The sequence below is a fragment of the Erpetoichthys calabaricus genome, chromosome 4 (genome assembly GCF_900747795.2).
Source record: "Erpetoichthys calabaricus chromosome 4, fErpCal1.3, whole genome shotgun sequence".
NCBI classification, from domain to species: Eukaryota; Metazoa; Chordata; class Cladistia; order Polypteriformes; family Polypteridae; genus Erpetoichthys; species Erpetoichthys calabaricus.
Genome location: NC_041397.2, coordinates 262,179,243 through 262,201,642, shown reverse-complemented (window position 1 = coordinate 262,201,642; position 22,400 = coordinate 262,179,243). Strand labels below are relative to the sequence as shown.

At 38.3% G+C, this 22,400-nt stretch overlaps 1 protein-coding gene across 1 annotated transcript in view; it reads right to left on the bottom strand.

Annotated features, from left to right (window-relative positions):
• Positions 1–20,588, bottom strand: part of mab21l3 (mab-21-like 3) — a 97,169-nt gene extending 76,581 nt beyond the window's left edge. Inside the window, exons 1-4 of the mRNA XM_051926286.1 lie at positions 20,386–20,588; positions 10,215–10,355; positions 2,454–2,525; positions 1,191–1,482 (exon numbers count right to left, since the gene is read on the bottom strand). Coding sequence (XP_051782246.1) covers positions 1,191–1,482; positions 2,454–2,525; positions 10,215–10,355; positions 20,386–20,433 — 553 coding nt within the window. The 5' untranslated portion in view covers positions 20,434–20,588. The remainder of the gene's footprint in view (positions 1–1,190; positions 1,483–2,453; positions 2,526–10,214; positions 10,356–20,385) is intronic.
• Between the last annotated feature and the right edge of the window lie 1,812 nt (positions 20,589–22,400).

Below are 22,400 nucleotides of genomic sequence, written 5' to 3'. Positions count from 1 at the left end.
CCTTGTATGATTATAAATCAAAAAATTCTGAAATGGAAAGTAAATGCAGAGTGCTAAACAGAGTCAGAAACACCTGATACATACAAACTCTTCATGAGAAACTGAAAGCAAATTAAGATAACAAATAAAATGTAACCCCCACAATGCATTTTCAGAAAAGCAACAATATGTTGTTAAAGGGGGGCAGAGCCTATTTTTCCTGATACTGACTTTGAGGCAGGAACCAATTGTAGAAGGTTCACTACTATATTGCAGGGCTTTTATTGTGGCATCAGTTTACTTGATCAACAAAAAAGCATGTTAGATGTTACTCAGGAGTTATTAGAGGTCTAGTGGAGCAGAACTGTGTATGATAAAATGAATGGGGAAGCCTTTTCTTAAGCTGTTATTTTAATAAATAAATTCTAGTTTTTAGTCATGAGAGCTTTAAGTTTATTATATGATCGTCAGAAGAACCCATTTGCTGAACACTAAAGTCTCAAGTCTTGTAGCACATTTACAATTAATTTGACTGCAATTGAGAAGCAGCAAACATGAAGTTCTGCATGAATATTAATTGGAAAACAAATTGCAACCCTATGGGTTTAAAATGACACGTGCGGAAGTTTCCAAATCAAAAGTCAATCCATGCCAGCTTTTCTAACTTGTTATCACAGTGCTGATTCAAGATTCAAGGTAGAAATTACTAGAAATCTGTACCCATATGACGGTCTGTTCAGCCTTCACTTTGTGTTTTATGCCTGGTGTTTAATGACAAATACGTATAGGTAATGGTTGGGGAAAGTCTTAAATTTGATTTGAAACTTGTTTCGAGCACAATTACTGGGATCCACCTATCAGGCCAGATCCAGGAGGAATATTCATCTATTACACTGAGATAGATGGCTGATGCACACAGCCTGATCATTCTCAGCTAGCAGAAGACATTAAATGGGATAGCCTCCATCAATACTGTATTGGCAATATTGTATGTTTAACTCTTACTTGTCATATTTACTGCATTATTTTTCTACAAATCACAGTTAGGGAGCACATCAGGTAAGCATTAATTAATTATCCGTTTTAATATATTCTTGTTTATCATGGCATTTAAGTATGGTGACATGTTGCAAGATCTCACTGTATGCTATAGATATGACAAAACTACTACTGTTATTAATGCATTATTGGAAATTTAAAAAATAGCTCACCAGTCAAGTTGCATACTTTGATGGCATTCTCTACCAGATCTTTGAAGAGACTGAGGACCTTGGCTGGGACAACGTCTCCTTCAATGGCAACACTGGCATCATGCCACTCCTGGGAACTGTTGCTGAAATTTTCCAGCTCCAGCCACCGCAGTAATTTTTCTGGTTCACGAACTGGAGAATTCAATTTGGAGCCACTCAATGTATAGTAGCGCCACTGGCGGGCTTTCTTTTCCCTATACCCTGATAGTCCTCTGATAGGCACTGCGATCAGGAACAAAGATGGTGTCAGCACCTACAGAATACAAAATAAAAAAAACTATAAACTAAGTTACATGAGTTTAAGTATCATTTAGAGTATAATTGTCATGAGCATTATGGAAAACTGGTGAAAATAATGATGAGTTAAAAGAACAATCCAAAAATATGTTTCCATAATGATTCAAATGATAGCCACAACACACCTATCTCAAACACAATTACTGGGACCCACATATCATGCCAGGTCCAGGGAGAATGTTCATCAACTACACCAAGATAGATCGCTGATGAACATAGCCTGATCATTCTCAGCCATGTGGAGCTGTTCTATGGAATTGTGTCCATCAAGGCAAAGTACGGACATCAGGGAAAATATCTAGTTTGCAACATTAAAGGAACTAGGAGAAGACCTCCAACTTGTTTGACGTGGTGAGGATGCTCACTGGGGCTTTCCACCAATGATGTACCAGTCACATGACAGTAGGTGGAGATGAAGTGGTAGTATCACTACAAGGTGAAGCAGTTGAAGACTATTGTTAGGGTTAGGGAAATGTGGCTTGTTACACCCATGGTATTCAACAAGGAAAGTGAATAGAAAATGAGATGAGATTAATTCATTGTTATAGTAATTCACTTTCCTTACTTGCTTATTTAAAAACAGAATCATGAGACTCCCCAGAGGGGAGACACAAAGGGTTAGTTGATAGCTGCACATCTTTACAATGTGGCATAAAACTGGAGAAACCATATCTTAATTCAGTAGTTTTGCAATTAATACATTTCAAAAACAATCATTAGAATATTAATACCAGAAATCATATGATATGTGACAAAAGATGTCCAGGAATGATTGAGGAGGTTATATAATATTTGGTTCCATGGTGAAAATAAAGGAAACGATTTTAGAAAGAGATAAGGTTATTACTACAGTAGTCCAGTCTACATTAGGAGAGCCACTAAATTGATAAGGGGTGGGGATTAGGGGGGTTCAAAAAATCCATCTACCTGGATAGCTGGGTTGAAAGCACCCTTTCCTCTCAGAAGTGCTGACCATTTAGCCATTAAAGAAGACTGATTCTGATTGAAAGAATAGCAAAAGGAATGAAAAGAGCACAGTAATTATAAAAAAGCAGAATAATTATGTCTCCATATTTAATATCACCTCTGCAAACCACAAGCTGCAAATTATAGGTCATGACATTATTGCAATGTCCTTTCTAATTACATTTTTTTATTCAAGAAAGCATATTGAGATAGCAGTGAATCCCATTCAATCAATGAGAGGTTGAGTTTCCATTGTAAACAGTCTGGTAATCAGAGGATAATTCTGGCTTATTAAAGGACTGCATTGTTAGTTTGACTTCTGGTTGTCTTCCTTCTGCAATCAAATTGTGCATTCAGAATTAATGGCATAACAATTTGATCTGCATGGATGCATTTCAGTTGTACTTTGCTATTATTTAGCTAAAGTACATGTAATTGGCACTGAATAAGCTCATATGTAAACAATAATGAACCCAGTTCTCACAAATGCCCACAGATAACAGGAAACACTGTAATCACATCAAAGAGGCAGAACAGAGCAAAGGTAAATAAAGTACCTGAGGAGAACTCCAAATGAAGAAAATATCATAGAAAAAACAATCAGAGAATGTGAGATCATTTAGTATCCTTATTGTGATTCACAAAATTTGGAAACTTGAATAATGGTGTAAGGGTTGGTACTACTCTATTAAGCCTAGCATCGCAGCATTTTATATTATTTTGCCCAGGGACAGTATCGTTAAAAATAAAATATTTAGGGCTTTTCAATTTTACACCTTTAAATGTTCAAATTTGTAAAAAGAGACTTAATACTAAACCAGACATTAATGGGTTATTGGTTTCTCCTAGCTGGTATTGTAATGGAAAAGTGCTTCTATTGATGGGTTCAATGGACAGCAAAGCACCTTCAGCACTGTTCTGTTCTTTGCTTATGTGCATTCACAAAGAATGTGAAAAGCACGTACTGTTAAAATCATGTCTGCTTGTCTGTCTCATGAAACAACTTGGCTCTGAGTGGACTCATATTTTTGAAATTTGATATACTTCCTCAAAAATATTGACAGAAAAGTTAACTTTTCATTGAAATATCTTGAAAAGAGTGCACAGAATTTTGAAAAAACTCCCATTTACAAAAGCATTTCTAAATTTTCACTGTTCTTTCTGTGATAACTCAATTACTGATTTACACTGAGAGAGGTTACATTCTATATTTATATATTTTTCTCCTTTATTCAGACAGACTCAGAGAATTAAACCTGTTAAGTGTCAAGCAGAGAAGACTCTGTGGGTACCTAAACCAGGCATTTAAAATCCTCAAAGAGCATTAATAAAGTAGATCCAGCAACATTCTTTCAGTTTAAGGATGAATAACGTACTCGAGGACATCAGTGGAAATTAAGGGGAAGTGCATTTAAAACCGAGGCCAGGAAGCACTTCTTTACTCAAGAAACCAACTACCGAGACACGTAGTGAAAACAGAAACCTTCACAACCTTTAAGGAAATTTGGATGAGATGTTGGGACTACTTAGTTATTAGCTAACGAAATGGACTTGATGGAATTAATGACCTCCACTTATTTGTCAACATTTCTTATGTTCTGATGTTCTTTTAATAGCCATTCCTGATAACACAACGGATCTCCAACCCAAGTTACTGAGACGCCAGCAGAGTCTTGAAACACCAGCAGTTATTTGTGCAGCAAGGAAATTATTGTCGCATCAACTGCTTATGTGAACCTTTGCCACAAGAACTTTCTTCTCTGGTGCTTGAAGTCACAGGAGAAAATGAAATGATGTTTGCAAACATAAAAGTAAAAAATGCAAGCAAGGAAGGTAGAAAGTCAATTAACTTATTCAGAAGTGAATGGAAGAGGAAAGGAGTTACTAAGCATGGCTCTGTAAGCTATTGTGCTTAACTTTATGAATAAACTTGTACTCAGTATTTACTTTAACTAAAGATAACCTCATGGCTGTATTATCTGTGAATTATAATGATTCAAAATTTCACTGACACTATAATTTATCGGGAAAGCACCACAATTACCTGCTATCCATTATGGCATGTTGCAGCCAACAATTTTTACCTTGAGACAAAGTTGATTTTGACTGTCCATCAGTTACCTCTTTCAAATGTTTTATGTTTAAAAAATAAAAATTACTGTTAGCTGTAAACCTTGCACAATCAACAACTAAAAATAGGATAGAAAATGTCATTTTTGCAATACTCAAGTTAACACCTAGTTAGGGTTAGGGTTACAAAGCTATTTCAGTCACTACAAATCCATTCTTTACTCTATTTTAACTACTTGATATTGTGAAAATACTATTAGAAAACATGTATTGTATCTACCATACTATTACATATAATTATGTATAGATTATATTTTTGCATATTGTTACAAAACTATTTAATAAGAAAAAATGTGATATTGGCCTTTTTAAAAAAAGTAAATAAATTGAAATGATAAAATGCTTCAAATTTCAAAACATTTTTGACCTTGTCCATTACACATTTGACCAGATTCCTTGAAGCTTAATTAAATTTTGTATCCGACTGATTTGCCTTTGGACGATGCTATTCTCAATGTGCTGGATTACTCACAGACACATCTGTTAGAAAACTGGAAAGTCTCTGGCTATTTTTGCTCTTGAAGGACTAGACATTTTGAGGAGGCTCCTTATATACTGTAACATGATAATAATAATAATAATAATTCATTACATTTATATAGCGCTTTTCTCAGTACTCAAAGCGCTATCCACACAGGGAGGAACTGAGAAACGAACCCACAATCTTCCACAGTCTCCCTCAGCTCTTTCACATCACCTTGTTATTTCAAATTGTCACATCAGCATTAGTCCTAAACTACCCTGTTCCAACTTTTATGAAATGTGTTCGAATACAAGACAAAGTAAACTTTGAAAGTATCGGTGTATCATGAGTTCATTAAATCTGAATCCTAAATTAACAGATCTGTTAAGTGCAAGACTTGAATCCTATTTCAGAATAAGCATCTTTAAAATACAATGCAACTGATTAAAAAAACATGAAATACCTTGTGTTTATGCTTTTTTTTTAAATTAATTTTATTGTATTCATTCATACAAATCGATCAATTTTTACAAAAAATAGGATTGAAAAGCAAGTTGACCCCCACCCCTGAGAGAGACAGCATGGCCAACGGGGTAAAACTTAAGACTTGTAAGCATACCTAAATTGATGAGTTTAATAGGCCAGTAGAGATGAATGGAGAAGAAAAAGAAATGCGGAAATAATTTCTTCCTTGGTGCTTTAAGAGCTTACTCTAAAATTTTATTGATTATATCCTGATAGGTTTTAAAAAAAATCTGTACAGATCCTCTAACTGAATATTTGATTGTTTTCCAATTTCAAATAAAACATCGGTTTCCCACTGACTTAAAAGAGGAGAGTTAGAATTTTTCCAGTTTAGCAAAATAAGTCTGCATGCCAAAAGTGTAGTAAATGCAATCACAATTTGTTTGTCTTTCTCCACTTTAAGCCCATCTGGAAGAACACCAAACATAGCTGTTAGTGGATTAGGAGGGATTGTGACCCCAAGGCTGTCTAAGAGGCACTTAAAAATTTTGGTCCAAAATGATGTTAATTTGGTGCAGGCCTAAAACATGTGACCCAGTGAGGCTGGGACTTGATTGCAGCGTTCGCAGGTTGGATCTTGCCCTGGAAACATTTTGGACAGTTTTAGGCGAGACAGCTGTGCTCGATATATAATTTTGAGTTGAATAATTGTATGCTTTGCTCATATGGAGCTTGAGTGAAGTCTCTGCATTGCTACTTTCCACTCCCTTTCTGATATATTGATTAAGTGATATTTTTCCCAATGTCCTCTTGGATCTTTGAAAGGGAGGGACTGTAAAATAATTTTATATATTGCAGAGATGGTGTCAAAGTCCTTGAAATTGAGCAATATTTTCTTCAGCATGGATGAGGGTGCAAAATGAGGAAAATCGAGTAGGTTCTGTTTAACAAAGTTCCTAATTTGAAGATAGTGAAAGAAATGTGTAGCTGGAAAGTTCAGTTAAGCTTGGGGGAGGGGGAGCTGGGTGTTTATGCTTTTTTCTTTGAATACATTGTGGACCACCAGGATGGCACCGCCGCCTCAACCCTACACAGACGAGCATGGGACACAAGTTCAAGGCACACACGATTTATTTTTTTCTTTTTTCCTTGTGGGAAACTGGGAAGGAGTCTTACAGCACAGTCTTACAGCACAAGCACAAACAATTCTTTCCTCTCTTTATCTTCTCCTCCACTCCTTCAGTCAAGCTTTGTCTTCTTCCTCCCAACTCTGGCTCCTTTTATACTGCACTCAGAAGTGCTCCGGGTGCTTGATGACCTAATTTTCAGCAGCACTTCTGGGTGTGGTGGAAGAACTGCGCAAAAGGGCTCAGCATATCCTGCTGCCGCACCCCCTGGTGGCACCCACGGATCCCAACACGACTGCACCAAACTCCAACTCCCATGGAGCCCTGCGGGAGTCTGAGGCACCACAGCAACCCAGAGGGGCTGCCGTCTATTGTCACGAGGAAAGTAATGCTCTGGCCATGCTTGATCCCCTGGTCCTCCCAATGTGGAGGCTTCCCAGCCGGGCAAGTGCCCCGACCACACGCTACAACATTTGAAAACTAAAATTACAGATAACCGGTTTTAGTTTTCATTAACATTTTCCATACTGTCCCAGCTTTTTTCGGAATTGGCACTGTAAGGCCTTAAAAGCATCTGAATGTTACACCTTGCATATACTGTATTTTTCTAACATGTTCAGAGACTTTTACTCTTAATACATTAATAAATGTCATTAAACTATAACATATTTCTTTTCACTCTAATGATCTTTAGTTTAGAAGGAGCTACACAAGCTAACATTTTCTTTGTGGATGTTATTTTCATATGGAAGTTTAATTATATTGTTTCGATCTTAAATTTTGGGTCTCTCATAATCTCAATAAATTTTAAAATTATATTTTCTATTTAACATTTTATACTTTTCCATTCTTAGCCAGTACCTTTACTGTATTAGCCAGGAAAGGAGCAGAGTACGTGCAATTTTGCAAGTTCTTAAACGTCTCACAGTATCAGGCCTGGCTCAGTAATTATAGAGTTTACTCAGCATTTCTGTGTTTTTTCCAGTTTTTCTAGTTTAATCCCATAAAGTAGTAATATGTCAATGAGCAGGGATGTACACATGAACACGACCTGCAGTAAACTCTACTCTAAAATCTTGGGTCCTTCCTGGTTCTTGTGGCTACAAGTAGGTTTATAAAATGGATGGGTAGACACTTTGAACATAAGACAATAAATAGACCAAATACATAATAATATTTGTGTCAGAAATTTCACCTTTTCATTAAATCCTAACAAGTTAACCAGATCAAGAAAATGCTAAAATGTCCATATCCGGATGAATATTAAAATTTCCCATGATAGATAGATAGATAGATACTTTATTAATCCCAAGGGGAAATTCACATACTCCAGCAGCAGCATACTGAAAAAGAACAATATTAAATTAAAGAGTGATAACAATGCAGGTATAACAGACAGACAATAACTTTGAATAATGTTAACGTTTACCCCCCCGGGTGGAATTGAAGAGTCACATAGTGTGGGGGAGGAACGATCTCCTCAGTCTGTCAGTGGAGCAGGACAGCAGTCTGTCGCTGAAGCTGCTCCTCTGTCTGTTTAGTGGATGCAGTGGATTCTCCATGATTGACAGGAGCCTGCTTAGTGCCCGTCACTCTGCCACGGCTGTCAAACTGTCCAGCTCCGTGCCTACAATAGAGCCTGATTTCCTCACCAGTTTGTCATGAGGCATGAGGTGTCCTTCTTCTTAATGCTGCCTCCCCAGCACACCACAGTGTAGAAGAGGGCACTTGCCACAACCATCTGATAGAACATCTGCAGCATCTTATTGCAGATGTTGAAGGACGCCAGTCTTCTAAGGAAGTATAACCGGCTCTGTCCTCTCTTGCACAGAGAATCAGTATTGGCAGTCCAGTCCAAATTATCATCCAGCTGCACTCCCAGGTATTTATAAGTCTGTACCATCTGCACACAGTCACCTCTGATGATCACTGGGTCCAGGAGGGGTCTAGACCTCCTAAAATCCACCACCAGCTCCTTGGTTTTGCTGGTGTTCGGGTGTAGGTGGTTTGAGTTGCAACATTTAACAAAGTCCTTGATGAGGTTCCTATACTCCTCCTCCTGCCCACTCCCGATGCAGCCCACGATAGCAGTGTCGTCAGCGAACTTTTGCACATGGCAGGACTCCAAGTTGTATTGGAAGTCCGATATATATAGGCTGAACAGGACCGGAGAAAGTACAGTCCCCTGCGGTGCTCCTGTGTTGCTGACCACAATGTCAGACCTACAGTTCCAGAGATGCACATACTGAGGTCTGTTTGTAAGATAGTCCACGATCCATGCCACCAGGTATGAATCTACTCCCATCTCTGTCAGCTTGTCCCTAAGGAGCTGAGGTTGGATGGTGTTGAAGGCGCTAGAGAAGTCCAGAAACATAATTCTTACAGCACCACTGCCTCTGTCCAAGTGGGAGAGGGATCGGTGTAGCATATAGATGATGGCATCCTCCGCTCCCACCTTCTCCTGGTATGCGAACTGCAGAGGGTCGAGGGTGTGGTGTACCTGTGGCCTCAGGTGGTGAAGCAGCAGCCGCTCCATGGTCTTCATCACATGTGACGTCAGAGTGACAGGCCGGAAGTCGTTCAGCTCACTAGGACGTGATACCTTTAGGACTGGGGTGATACAAGATGTTTTCCAAAGCCTCTGGACTCTCCCCTGTTCCAGGCTCAGGTTGAAGATGCGCTGTAGAGGACCCCCCAGCTCCAGTGCACTTTAGCAGTCGTGGCGATACTCCATCTGGACCCGCTGCTTTGCTGGCACGAAGTCTCCTCAGCTCTCTGCTCACTTGCGCTGTTGTAATTATGGGTGGGGATGTCTCTCCTATGCTGGTATCAGCAGAAGGATGGGTGGAGGGTCCAGTACTCTGAGGTGAGAATGCGTTAGGGTGGTCAAACCTGTTAAAGAAGTTGTTCATTTGGTTTGCTCTCTTCACGTCTCTCTCGATGGTGGCACCCCGCTTCGAGCTGCAGCCAGCGATGATCGTCATCCCATCCCACACTTCCTTCATGCTGTTATTCTGCAACTTCTGCTCCAGCTTTCTCCTGTACTGCTCCTTCGCCACCCTGAGCTGGACTCGGAGTTCCTTCTGCACGCGCTTGAGCTCATGCTGATCACCACTTTTAAAGGCCCTTTTCTTCTGGTTCAAAAGGCCCTTGATGTCACTTGTAATCCATGGCTTGTTGTTAGCATACTCACACATGAATACTGCCTTTTCACAAATTATAAATACGCTCTATAAAGAAAACAGCAATGAATAAGGCAAATGGCGCACGAGGTCTGTAAATGGGCCTTACATCTTTTGTTTTGTGTAAGATAACCACCTCAGTGGCTCAATCGATGTAACATCATTGCTTAGAGTTTTTGCGTTTTAAAGTCATTAACATCTGAATACCATATATCCATCTTGTAGTCTTTATCAAGCTTATGAAAGAACTCAATGTCTTCTAAAAATTTAAATTGCATAGGTTCGAAGGTAGATAACTACTATGTGTCAGTTTCACAGCAACATATCATTGGAGGACTCACATCTCAGTACTCACCTTAATGTTGTCATTGTAGAAGCCAGAATGGGAAATTGACTGAAACCTGCCATCCTTAGCACTAACCTCTGCTGTGAGTTGCAGGATGATTTGCTGCACCTCTTCTACCGTTTTAGAGACTTGGCGATGCCGAAGATCAATCTGCATGGAGCGAGAAAACAATTCCTATTTTTGTATTGTTATTTTATTCAGTAACTTCATTTTTATTTAATATGGTGCCTTTGATAGTGCTGTTGTGTTTTTGCGTATTTTAGTATTTATAATTTATATCCGTAAGCATATATTTTACGCATACCTTATGGTAAGCGTAAAATTAAAAAATTTGTTCTGGTCACACAGTGACAGTACCTGAAAGGGGGCTGCTTGTTGCAAAATACATCATGTCTCTTTGTACAGAAGTGATGAAATGTTTTCATTGACTATTTCAATTATTATGGATGAGTACATCAGCTCTCAATTGATAGTGTTTTTTTTTTTTTGTTTTTTTTTTTATAAAGTTTGTGTTCCAATCAGGGAACCACTGTATTCCAACCTGTAGAGTTTCTTTGCATCATTAAAAAGTTTCCAAAATTTGAAGCATAGTTTATGCCTCAGTATGACATGTACCATTTCTTTATGGGTAATATCCACTTCCTCCATCCAACCGCTTTTTCAACCTACTCATTCCAATTTTTATAGCAGCAGTGGTTACATTAGTGCACCACACTAACTCACTTATTGTTATGCCTGTTGAAAATATTCAAAGAGCATGTGCAGGACTGCAGCATAGGCATATATCAATTCTCTGAATGGGCCTGTTGTCTAAAGGGAATGTGAGTAACCGTGAGAATGATGTAAACCAGACCAGGAGATGTAAAGTATGTAGTGTATGTTTGAGAAACTGTAATGAGAGTGTGACACCCCGTGTAGTGGGAATCAAAAACACTAGCCTACACTCTGGATGTGTAGTAAATGGGACCGAGCGTGACCAGGATGATAATGGATGACAGGGAGACACGGACACAAAAAGGGTTGGGTTTTTAAAAATAAAGTGAAGTTTGATTTACAGGTGCACTTAACAAAAATAACGTCCTGCGGAATTTATATATTAAAACACAGTTCAATACCGCAGAAGACACACAAAAACAGTAAATAAATGATGTTCAAAAATAGTGACTATATACAAAAATAAACAGTGCACCAAAACCCATAACCCAAATAAATACCTCCACCAAAAAGTATTCCAGAGATATTTTTACAAAAACAAATATTTACAAAAACAATGCACAAGCCGTAATGTTTGGTAAATCCGAACTGTCCTACCGAGTACCTTTCTCCTAGAGGGTCTAATCAGAAAAGCACCATGCTCTGGGGCAATGCGTTCCTTTTATAATCAGTGCCCTTGTACCGACCAATTAAACTGTCCATTGTCACCCCTCTACAACCGCGCGATGACGAGAAGTCGTCGGCGAGAAGTGGCGTCTCTTGCCCTGCAAAAATGCTATATTAAATCGAGCAGCCGGCGCGCGCGCGCATAGCTGTGCCGGCTTTTGAGACGCAACTGCGCTTCTGCCTTAAGTTACAGTAAGCACTTTTAACTTTTCACGTCCTTCCCCTGAGCTACTGCCCAGACAACTACACACATGGGATCCCTTTTCTAACCCGCGGTAAAATATTATGACGCTTCACCCTTTCGTTTACACTTTTAGAGTTATGGGGTGGCAGGAAGCACCCGCAAGAGTGGAAAACCGTTAATGCCATCCCGGCCGGTTAATGGCAAGACTGTCTCTCCATACTACACGAGACCTACCGCGACACTCTCCAAAAGGCGCTAATAAGGTCAGAGAAGACGTCCATCTGCATTCTATACAAAAGGAAAAAGGCAAGTTTCCTTTCTCTAAACTTTAACTTTATTATTACAAACAAATGCCTCTCAACACTGCAGAGGACACTTGACAACTTTTAATTCTATGTAATGCCAGTAAGGCACATTACCACAGAGAGCCAATTGCTAAAACACAGGAAGGCCATTGCCAAAAACTCAAGAGCGAAACCATAAGTGAAACCAGGATAGTCAGTGTTCATGAATTAGAAGTTGCGTTATCACTAAGAGCGCAAACACTGTAATTGTTGTACGGATGAATCTATGATCTCAAACGCTGCACTGAATGCCATTCAGGGTTTTAAAGCAAAGCAAAGCATCTGTGATGAGGGAGGCAGCCCCTAACAACAGTGAATTGTGTCACAACAGAGCAACAGGAACACATTATTTAAAACAAGAAAAAAAAAAAAAATGAGCAAAGTGTCCAAATTTGAAAAAGATTTATGGCAAACTTAAGTTCACCAAGAAACCTCACTTGTATAATATCCATCCATCCATTTTCCAACCTGCTGAATCCGAACACAGGGTCACGGGGGTCTGCTGGAGCCAATCCCAGCCAACACAGGGTGCAAGGCAGGGAACAGGGAACCAATCCCGGGCAGGGCGCCAACCCACCATAGGACACACACACACACACAACGGCCAATTTAGAATCGCCAATCGACCTAACCTGCATGTCTTTGGACTGTGGGAGGAAACCCACGCAGACACGGGGAGAACATGCAAACTCCACGCAGGGAGGACCCGGGAAGCGAACCCGGGTCTCCTTACTGCGAGGCAGTAGCTCTACCACTGCGCCACCGTGCCACCCCACTTGTATAATAATATTTTGTAAAACATGAAGACTGAACACCTGCGGTGGGTTGGAACCCTGCTCGGGATTGGTTCCTGCCTTGTGCCCTGTGTTGGCTGGGATTGGCTCCAGCAGACCCCCGTGATCCTGTGTTTGGATTCAGCAGGTTGGAAAATGGATGGATGGATGAAGACTGAAAACATACATTGACACATCTAGAGATTCAAGCTCAGCCTCTGGAAGCGCTGAGAAAGGTTCTTTAATGTTTTTGGTACCATACCAAACCTTCAGGCATAAGAGATACTTTAAATATATTCAGTTTAATTGGATGGTGTCAAATGTTTGTCTGGCCTGATTGAAGATATTAACAGTTTATTGCAAAATACATTTCAGAATATTTTAAAACAGGAGGGTTAAATGATAATTGATCAAATGCCCCATGTCTAGTCCTTCTTACTCGCTTTACTATTACATTTTTTTTAATTTATCTTATTTTATTTTGTTAAGTTATTCAAAAGAGTTCATTCTTATGTTGATATCTAGCATTCTGTGAAAAAAACTTGTGACGGATATATACAGGAAACGTAACAACTTTAAACAAGCTTATGTTTATTTTATGAACATTGAATGTTTTCAGTATTATCAGGTTATTAAAATGTATTGTTTCAGAAAAATGATCATGCAGCATGTTGTAATGAAACTTGTCAAATTATATATGAGAGCTAGTGCAAAGGAAACCTAATCCAAAGCCTACCTCATCACTCTGAGTTAAAATTTCAAAATGTAAAAATCTAGTACTAGGGTGTTATACTGTGTTAGCCATTATGAATGTAGAGAAAAGCCAAGCAAAATGACACCTTTTATTGGCTAACTAAAAAGATTACAATATGCAAGCTTTCGAGGTAACTCGGGATTACATCTTGCCTGAAGAAGGGGCCTGAGTTGCCTCGAAAGCTTGCATATTGTAATCTTTCTAGTTAGCCAATAAAAGGCGACATTTTGCTTGGCTTTTCTCTAAAATGTAAAAATAAAGGTCTAATAAAATTTAAATCAGGTGCACTGAACTGAAAGTTGTGACAAGACACATTAGCATTGCTGCCATCTCTTAACAGGCTTGATCTAATCTGTGAGAGTCTAAGCTTAGAGAATCGATTACACAAGGTAACAAAAAATGTTTTTTGGTAAACATCAGAGACACAACACACTTTTTTAAATCAGATTTTCAAGCTCATTTCTGATCCGCTTTCAGTCTTTTGCAGTAACATCAACGTTTTGGGTTATAAATAATGTTAATTTACAGTGTACTTGCATGTAGTTTTTACTAAAATGTAATCACCAATGAATTAAATGTTTGAATATCTTCAGTGCAAAGTCAAATAGACACACACTGTGGCATAGATATACTGAATAGTATCAGTCAGATATCACAGTCTCTACAAAAACTCTTAGATTAGGATTTTTTTTTAGCGTACACTGTGTCTGGATTGACGCGGTACAGCATCCAGCCGTAGTCAGCCATCATACTCTCATTCCAGGAACCTTGGTAGCGATGTTCCATTTTGTCTTGGTCAAAATGTTCTCCTAGCTCATCAATCACCATACCAAGGTTTTCTGAAAAGAGCTCTAGATGCGAGTGCAAGAAGTGTATTCTCAATGACATGCAACATCCCAGTTTCTGGTATGAATCAAGCAGATTCTGAACTCCATCCTTGTATGCAGGAGACGTATGGCTACCCAGAAAGATTTCACAAAGCCACTTGAATGCCTCCCAAGCTTGTAGCTCAGCTGCAGAGAGAGACTGTGTTAAAACCATCATCCTGCAAAAAGGACCTATAACTATCTTTTCTTATAGGTGACATGTAGAGCCCAAGATTTATCCTGGTCACCAAGTGGACAGCCGAAGTACAATTTGTTTATCTTCGTAAGATCTGTGGTAATTGGGCGACACTGTGCCTTTGTCTTGAATGAACCACACACTTAACACACACTGTCTGGATGATTAATATAATTTCTACGCAGGATAACAACTGAAATAAAGCACAGTTAATGCTGTCTGTAGCATAAAAATACAGACAACTCTCGTTAAATCTTGTAATACACTTAGGCTAATTATAATAAATATCATGCAATATATAATTAGCTTAATCACAAAAACTATACATGCTAGAGAAAAACTAAGCACAGACTTGAAATCAGCATTCACACTACAAAACCACATTACATTATCTTTGATGAAAATGGCCTGTTGACCCGTGTTATTAAACCAGCATAATGCAGTGTAATCCATTGCAGGGTCACAGGAAGAAATACATGTGATGCGTCTTCTAATAAATGTTAAATATAATGTTGTGTTAATCTGTTTTCATATAGTGAAGTTCATTTCATATAGTACATCATGACAAAGTTCTTTACAAAGCAAACATAAATATCTTTCAGAATTTAAGCATTACATATAATTAAGTGGACAGCACGGTAGCGCAGTGGTAGCACTGCTGCCTCGCAGTTGGGAGACCTGGGTTCACTTCCCAGGTCCTCCCTGTGTGGAGTTTGCATGTTCTTCCCGTGTCTGCGTGGGTTTCCTCCGGGTGCTCCGGTGTACTCCCACAGTCCAAACACATGAAGGTTAGGTGCATTGGCAATCCCAAATTGTCCCTAGTGTGTGCTTGGTGTGTGTGCCCTGTGGTGGGCTGGCACCATGCCCGGGGTTTGTTCCTGCCTTGCTGGCTGACTGACTGACTGATATTATTAAGTAGGCTAAGCAAAGATGAACTGACTTGTAAAATTAGTTTAAATGATAACATTTGAAGAATTAAATACTGTAACAAAATACATTTTTAGGTAGAGCAATGCAGGTTTATTTACATAACGCATTTCTTACCAACAGGCAATTCAAAATGCTTTACATTAAATGACTAAAATACAATAAAATGAAACAAATAAAATGAAAACAATCAAAAAAGATAATGCAGTAGTAGTTTAGCGAAGATAATTTTTTTTAAAGTCCATGGATCAACCACAGGCACAAAAAAAATAAAATGTTTTTAATTCAGATTTTAATGCAGCAACTTATGTGGCATATCTAACATCTTTAAGTAAATTGTTTCTCTGGGTAGCATAGTGGCTACAAGCCATTTCACCCTGTTTAGTTCTAACTCTGGGTACAATCGAAGAGGTCTGTTTGGTGTAAATTCAACTAACATCTCTGTGATATGGCTAGGGCCTAAGCCATTTATACACTAATTCGACCCTGTAGCTTGGTCAAGTTCAAGTTGAAAGCAACTTGAGGTGCAAGATGTGTTTTAAAGCATTTTTATACCCGTTTGTAATAATTTAAGCAATAATGACAGAGAGTCTGACATGCTGAATGGCTTTGTAAGTCAGTAGGTTTTGAACATAACATGTATATTTTACTAGGAGCCAATGTAACTAACCAAGGCTACAGAAGTTGTATTCATTTTGTTTAGTCCTTGTTAGAACTCTGGAAGCAGTATTTTAAAGTTGCTGCATTTGGTTAATATAGTTCTTCAAGCAAAGAGACCAGGAAAGTGAACTGCAGTAACCATGTTGAGAGGCGATGAAAGTATAACCGTGTGTTTGTCAAACAGAGAACCCTGGCAATGTTCCATAAGAAAACAAACTCATCTATTGCATTGGTGGAATTCAAAACTTAGTGTTGTCATAAATAACCCTAAACCCAGTATTACTGAAACTGAGTCAGGTACAACTTTACAAGAGCCAAGACCTAGTAAAGAGGACTCAAGTTGTCAATTAAACAAACATTTCATAACTACAAACTGGTTAGGCAAAGTGCTGAATTGGTCTGTGATATTAGAACTACATAGGGACACCTTCATACATTTTAAAGACTTAAACAGGTTGTTGCACAATTTCCATACACTTGATTTGTGTTTACAAAGCATAACTGTGTCACTAGGTTAGGCATTAACAGAATTTGCAGCATTGTTTCCATTCGTCCAATCATTTTGATTTTTAGTTTACTTTAGTCAAGTGGTCAGTGGGAACATATCTAGAAAAAGGCCATGGTGGTGCACCGTCTCTCAACACATCTACAATCAGGGTAATTTAGAACCAGTCAACTGATTTAGCACATATTGTTTAAAGATATGCGAGAAGAATAGGAGTAATAAGAGAAAAACATGAGTACAGAGAGAACATGCACACTCCATGCAGATAGTGGCTGCATCCAGATGATACACCTTTGCCTCACTCACCTTTAACAAGCATTTTTCTGCTGTGCAATTAGTCATTGCCCACAGAGGTACAAATTTTATTTCTGGTTGTATATGGAAGAAAATGTTTAAGCTTTTATTTGAAAATAGGCCATTCAGGATTGTGGTTAATATGAAAATAAAGTTTTTCTGATTAAAATGTTATCATTTTTTTTTAGTATTTACCACCTGAAAAATTAAATCTCGGGCAGCATGGTGGTGCAGTGGGTACTGCTGCTGCCTCACAGTTAGGAGACCCTAATGCAGAAAAAAATACAAACTACTGTATATTCACAAGTACTGGTCATTGTGCATTGGTGTCCTCTTTGTGGTTTTGAATGAAATTGTAACAAGCCATAACTGAAACAATGAGAGAGAAATGCTGATGAGAGATGACAGTCTGGCCTGCTGCCTCGCAGTTAGGAGACCTGGGTTCGCTTCCTGGGTCCTCCCTGCATGGAGTTTGCATTTTCTCCCCGCGTCTGCGTTTCCTCCCACAGTCCACAGTCCAAAGACATGCAGGTTAGGTGCATTGGTGATTCTAACTTGTCCTTAGTATGTGCTTGGTGGGTGTGTGTGTGTGTGTGCGCGTGTGCCCTGCGGTGGGCTGGCGCCCTACCCGGGGTTTATTTCCTGCCTTGCGTCCTGTGTTGGCTGGGATTGGCATCCAGCAGACCCCCGTGACCCTGTAGTTAGGAAATAGTGGGTTGGATAATGGATGGATGGAAAATTAAATCTCAATGTTATTTTATTACATGATAAGTAAAAGTTAGTGGCATAAACATTAGTGTTGCTGCCTTATAAGTCTATGGTCTACGGTTAGAATTCCAACCTGGACACGGTCTACATGTTTTTCTCCTTTTGGACACTTCTTTCCATTGTTTATTTTTAACAAGTGGATACCCTCATTTGTATTCCTAGTATCTCTTTGATAGATTGTAACTTATTGAACACAATCTATATACAGTATATACTGTATAGAGAGAGCTGGCCGAATCTTGGCTATCAAATGAGAATCCCATCAACAGACACTTGGACATAAATACAGCATATACAAACTTAAGAAGAACATGTTCATAATAAATAAACTGCACACCCAATACACCCCCCCCCCATCACACTGACTTAGCCACCCACCCCCTCCACATAATGTTTTGCTATATATTGCCTTTGATTCTTGTAAGTCTAAGCATTATCCTCTGATGAAGACCCCTGGCAGGTTTTGAAAGCTCAGGAATAAAAACTACTTTATGATACGTGATTCATTTTTTCTCCCTTTGTGGATCTCCAGCTGCAAATATGCAAACCGTATCACAGACCTTCTCTTCCATATATATATATATATATATATATATATAAAAGTCAATGTGTGTATGTATGTATGTTCCAGCATCACTTCCGAACGGCTGGAGCGATTTTCAGGAAACTTGGTACACGTTTCTCATTGGTCAACTAAAAATACGGTAGGGTCAAATCAACCCTAACCCATCCCCTTCTGGGTAGGGTGGGGGGTGATCTTGCAGTCTTGTATGCATGTTATCATCCAGCTGACACTCGGAATGACTACCAGAGGGCGAACTGGAGGCGAGTGCCAGCATTCTTTATGTTTGAGTACCACTGCACCCCTGTTGCTTTTGAAATTAAATAGAGTTGGCCGTTTCTGAGCGTCAACAGGATGATAACGTACATACAAAACCGCAAGACAAGCACATTAGTGAGTCTTCATTGTTTGTTAATTTATTTTTATTTTTAAAGTTGTGTTTTTTTTTTTATTATTATTGTATTTTTCTCAAACAATTTAAAAAAAAAAATAAAAAAATAACACTTTATTTTCCTCCCAGGCAATGCTGGGTATTTCAGCTAGTGAGACATAAAATGCATCATGCATCTAATTTCCTAATTGTCTTATACTAGTTGTGCTCACTAGAACAATATATTTAACAAGTTTAAATGAAACAAAGAGTTTTGAATTAAACTTTATTAATCAATAATCAACCAATCATTTACATCATTGTAAGTGAAACAAACAATGAAAAACCCAACTCATCCCAACAAGAAACTAATATCTAATTCATATTTCAAACTGTGAAGAGGGGGGCTGAACGCATGGAGATGTGGTCGAATCAGCTGCTGGCTTGCTGCTGCTCATGCTGCCATTCTTTTTGATCTGCATGTCACACAGCACTTCAGCCATTTAAAAGCCTGTACAGCAGCTGTCCTTCTATCTCACTGCCTTGTCTCGCAGAACATTAAAAGTGTTTTCGAGAAAATCACGTCTCGTCTCCTTCTAAGCCTGCCAATATTTTTTTTTTATAGTAGAGAAATAAGAAAAATCAACTCCTTGTCCTCAACTATACAGATTGTCTCATGAACACACCATCTTTTCCACAAATGAATTTACATTTGTGGTAATTTGGTGGAATTTATATTCTAAGTCCCTAAAATATTCTTATCATGTTACATTGCCTATTGGACTTGACTTTCTCATTTCTCGACATATAAACAGCAAGCTTGGCCTATCCAATGAGGAAATTCCCAATTCAACATTCCATTCTTATTGCCGGTAACACCATAAATAAATACACAATCAATAAAAGACAAGTTAAGAACACTAAAAACAGAGTTAAGAACATTTAGAAGATGTCTAAGTCTACTACAGAAAGGAAAACAGTGGAAGATGCTCTTTCTCTCTCTCTCATTCTCCACAGAAAGGACATTTGCTATAACTGAAGGATCAATTAGTGAAAAGAAAGAAAGAAAGAAAGAAAGAAAGAAAGAAAGAAAGAAAGAAAGAAAGAAAGAAAGAAAGAAAGAAAGGAGAAAATGCCATTTAATGATTTGTAGAACAAGCAGCTACTATATTTAAATTCAGATTGGTTCACTTATGTACATCGACATATTCTCAGGCCTGCCTTGGCCCATTCAGGGTTGCAGTGGGCCAGAGTCTTATAGCAGCAGCCCTGGACAGGGTGCCAGTTCTTCATGGAGCCAATGCACTTATACACTGTATTTGAGATATTTAACTATAGCCACCTAAGAATATTTTACAGTGATAGTATACAATGATTTTCTTAATTACGATTGCAACATTAGCAAATGAACTAATTCTCAGTGTCCACAGAGTGGAGACAAAACTGACAGCCTGAGTCTTTACTGTCCGCTGTCTTTGTTCCTGGATCATGCAACCCACTGAAAAGCTTAAAAATTGATATTGAAGTATCTCTAACTGCTTTCATTCTGGTTTTCAAAAGTATAAAAATTGAGATAGATTTTGAAATAATTACATACCTGGCTCTGTAAATAGTTGTTCAAGTCCTCTTCTGTAAAATCATTCATTTTTCAATGCATGTGCACTTATGTCCTTTATTTCTTAAAAGTTAAATAGTTAACCCAGTTTGCCACAACAATAAAAATGACGTTAAGAAATTTAGTAACCTCTCAGCGTCCTCTCACTTGTTATCATTGCTCTGGCAGTTGTGTTTGTATTTACGGTAAACAGTGAAGTCCCTGATGAAACTAGCTCATCCAGGCAGTCAGTATTTCTACCCCCAATTCCCTACCCATGATGCCCTCTGCTGCTCATTGGAAAGCATTTAGCTTTTCCCTATTGATTTTAAATACCAAATGTAAAATAAAACTGTGCTCTGTTAGCCCTCTATCCCTTATAGGCACACACTCTGGCTCTGAGACATTTGTCACAAATGAAAGTCAGTTATATAATAATACTTTCATACTAACTCATCAATATCTGTTCTGATGGAGAGATTTTGTACAAAATTTTGGCTCCGTTGAAATACATTTTTTGTAACTGAGCTGATCAGATTTACAGTTACAGTTCATTCACTTTCAAAAGCTGCTTGGTGGCCACTATATGAAACAATCAATGCCAATATTGTTTTGGAAGTATGAAATTTAAATTATGTGTAGTTTTGTTTAGCTAAGTTAATGTAGGATATTTAATGGAAGTGTTACAAAGAGTATGCTGCATATGCATGAGAAGATAAGCATCACACAAGAAAGTGGATGTAACACATGGCTGTCTTGTTATTAAACATTTTTCACTACAATTATAAAAATATGAATAAAACTAGCACTAATCTATTTATAATACTTTATACTACAGAAAATATCAGAAGTTTCCAAGTCATTTGTTTCATGAAAAACACCACCAGTCGTCCTAATAAGTTAGAAATGATATTCTTTCAGTTTAATAAATGAATTAACTGGTGTGATAGAGAAGCCACTAAAAGAACTGACATTTTAACTATACTTTTCTGAAAATCAGCTTATAAATATTCCTTACTTTCTCCAAGCACGTCCATTGTAGGGATAGAACTTGAGATGCACACTGCAGTATATGTCACTGTAACCTGACAAGACTTTGATGGTGTGGTGGCTCTGCATAGCTCCCTGGGGGCTGTGTCGATAACATCCGCTTCTGCCAGGATGCCCAGTCAAATTGAGCTGTTTACATTTTATCATATGCCATAATGTAATGATCAGAAGAGTTTATGGCATTCGTCTACTCAGTCCAGTGACTGTGTATGTCCTTTTCCTGGTCTGCTCTTTCTGTCATTCTTCTTCTTCTCTTTCTCTCACTCAATCCCCTTAAGCACCAACAACACACCTTGGTTTTAGGGAGCTTTGATTTTATAGCCCTTTAGAATCTGGTGGTACCACATGGATAGGTAGCGCTACCTGAATATTAGATTACAAGGAAAACAGTACTGCTTAGCTGGGATCCAATTACAGAACATTATGTGATATGTAGTCATTCATAGCAAAATCTGTACTTCACATTTTACATATATTTCAAATTAGTTTTAAATTTCAAGGCTGTGTGAACATTGAAAACAAATCAAAACAAGTAAGAATCACAAATATTTTGTTAAAAAACGTTACAGAGATGTAGGATTTATATTCCAATTGTAAGAATCACTCACCTAAATCATCATGATTATACAGTAATCTTTCCAGCCTCAGCTGTTCCTTTAAATATAGTGAGCTCAACCTAATTCATAGCAGTCCTTGCTTAGAATTTATAGCCCCATATCACCATCAGTCAATTCAGATTTCTTATTTACTGCAAACCCAATGAATGTGACACAATTGTTAGATTTCTTAGCCAGACTTACTTTGCACTAAATCACGTTGATTATAACATTGTACTCTTCCATAATGAGGCCCATTAGTTGTGTCAATATTGGCTTGCCAAAAGGAATCATCTTCTTTTAGGGTGATCCAAATTACCATTCCAATAACAAGCTCAACTGTACACAAGGTCATAGCTGAGTATGCTGTAT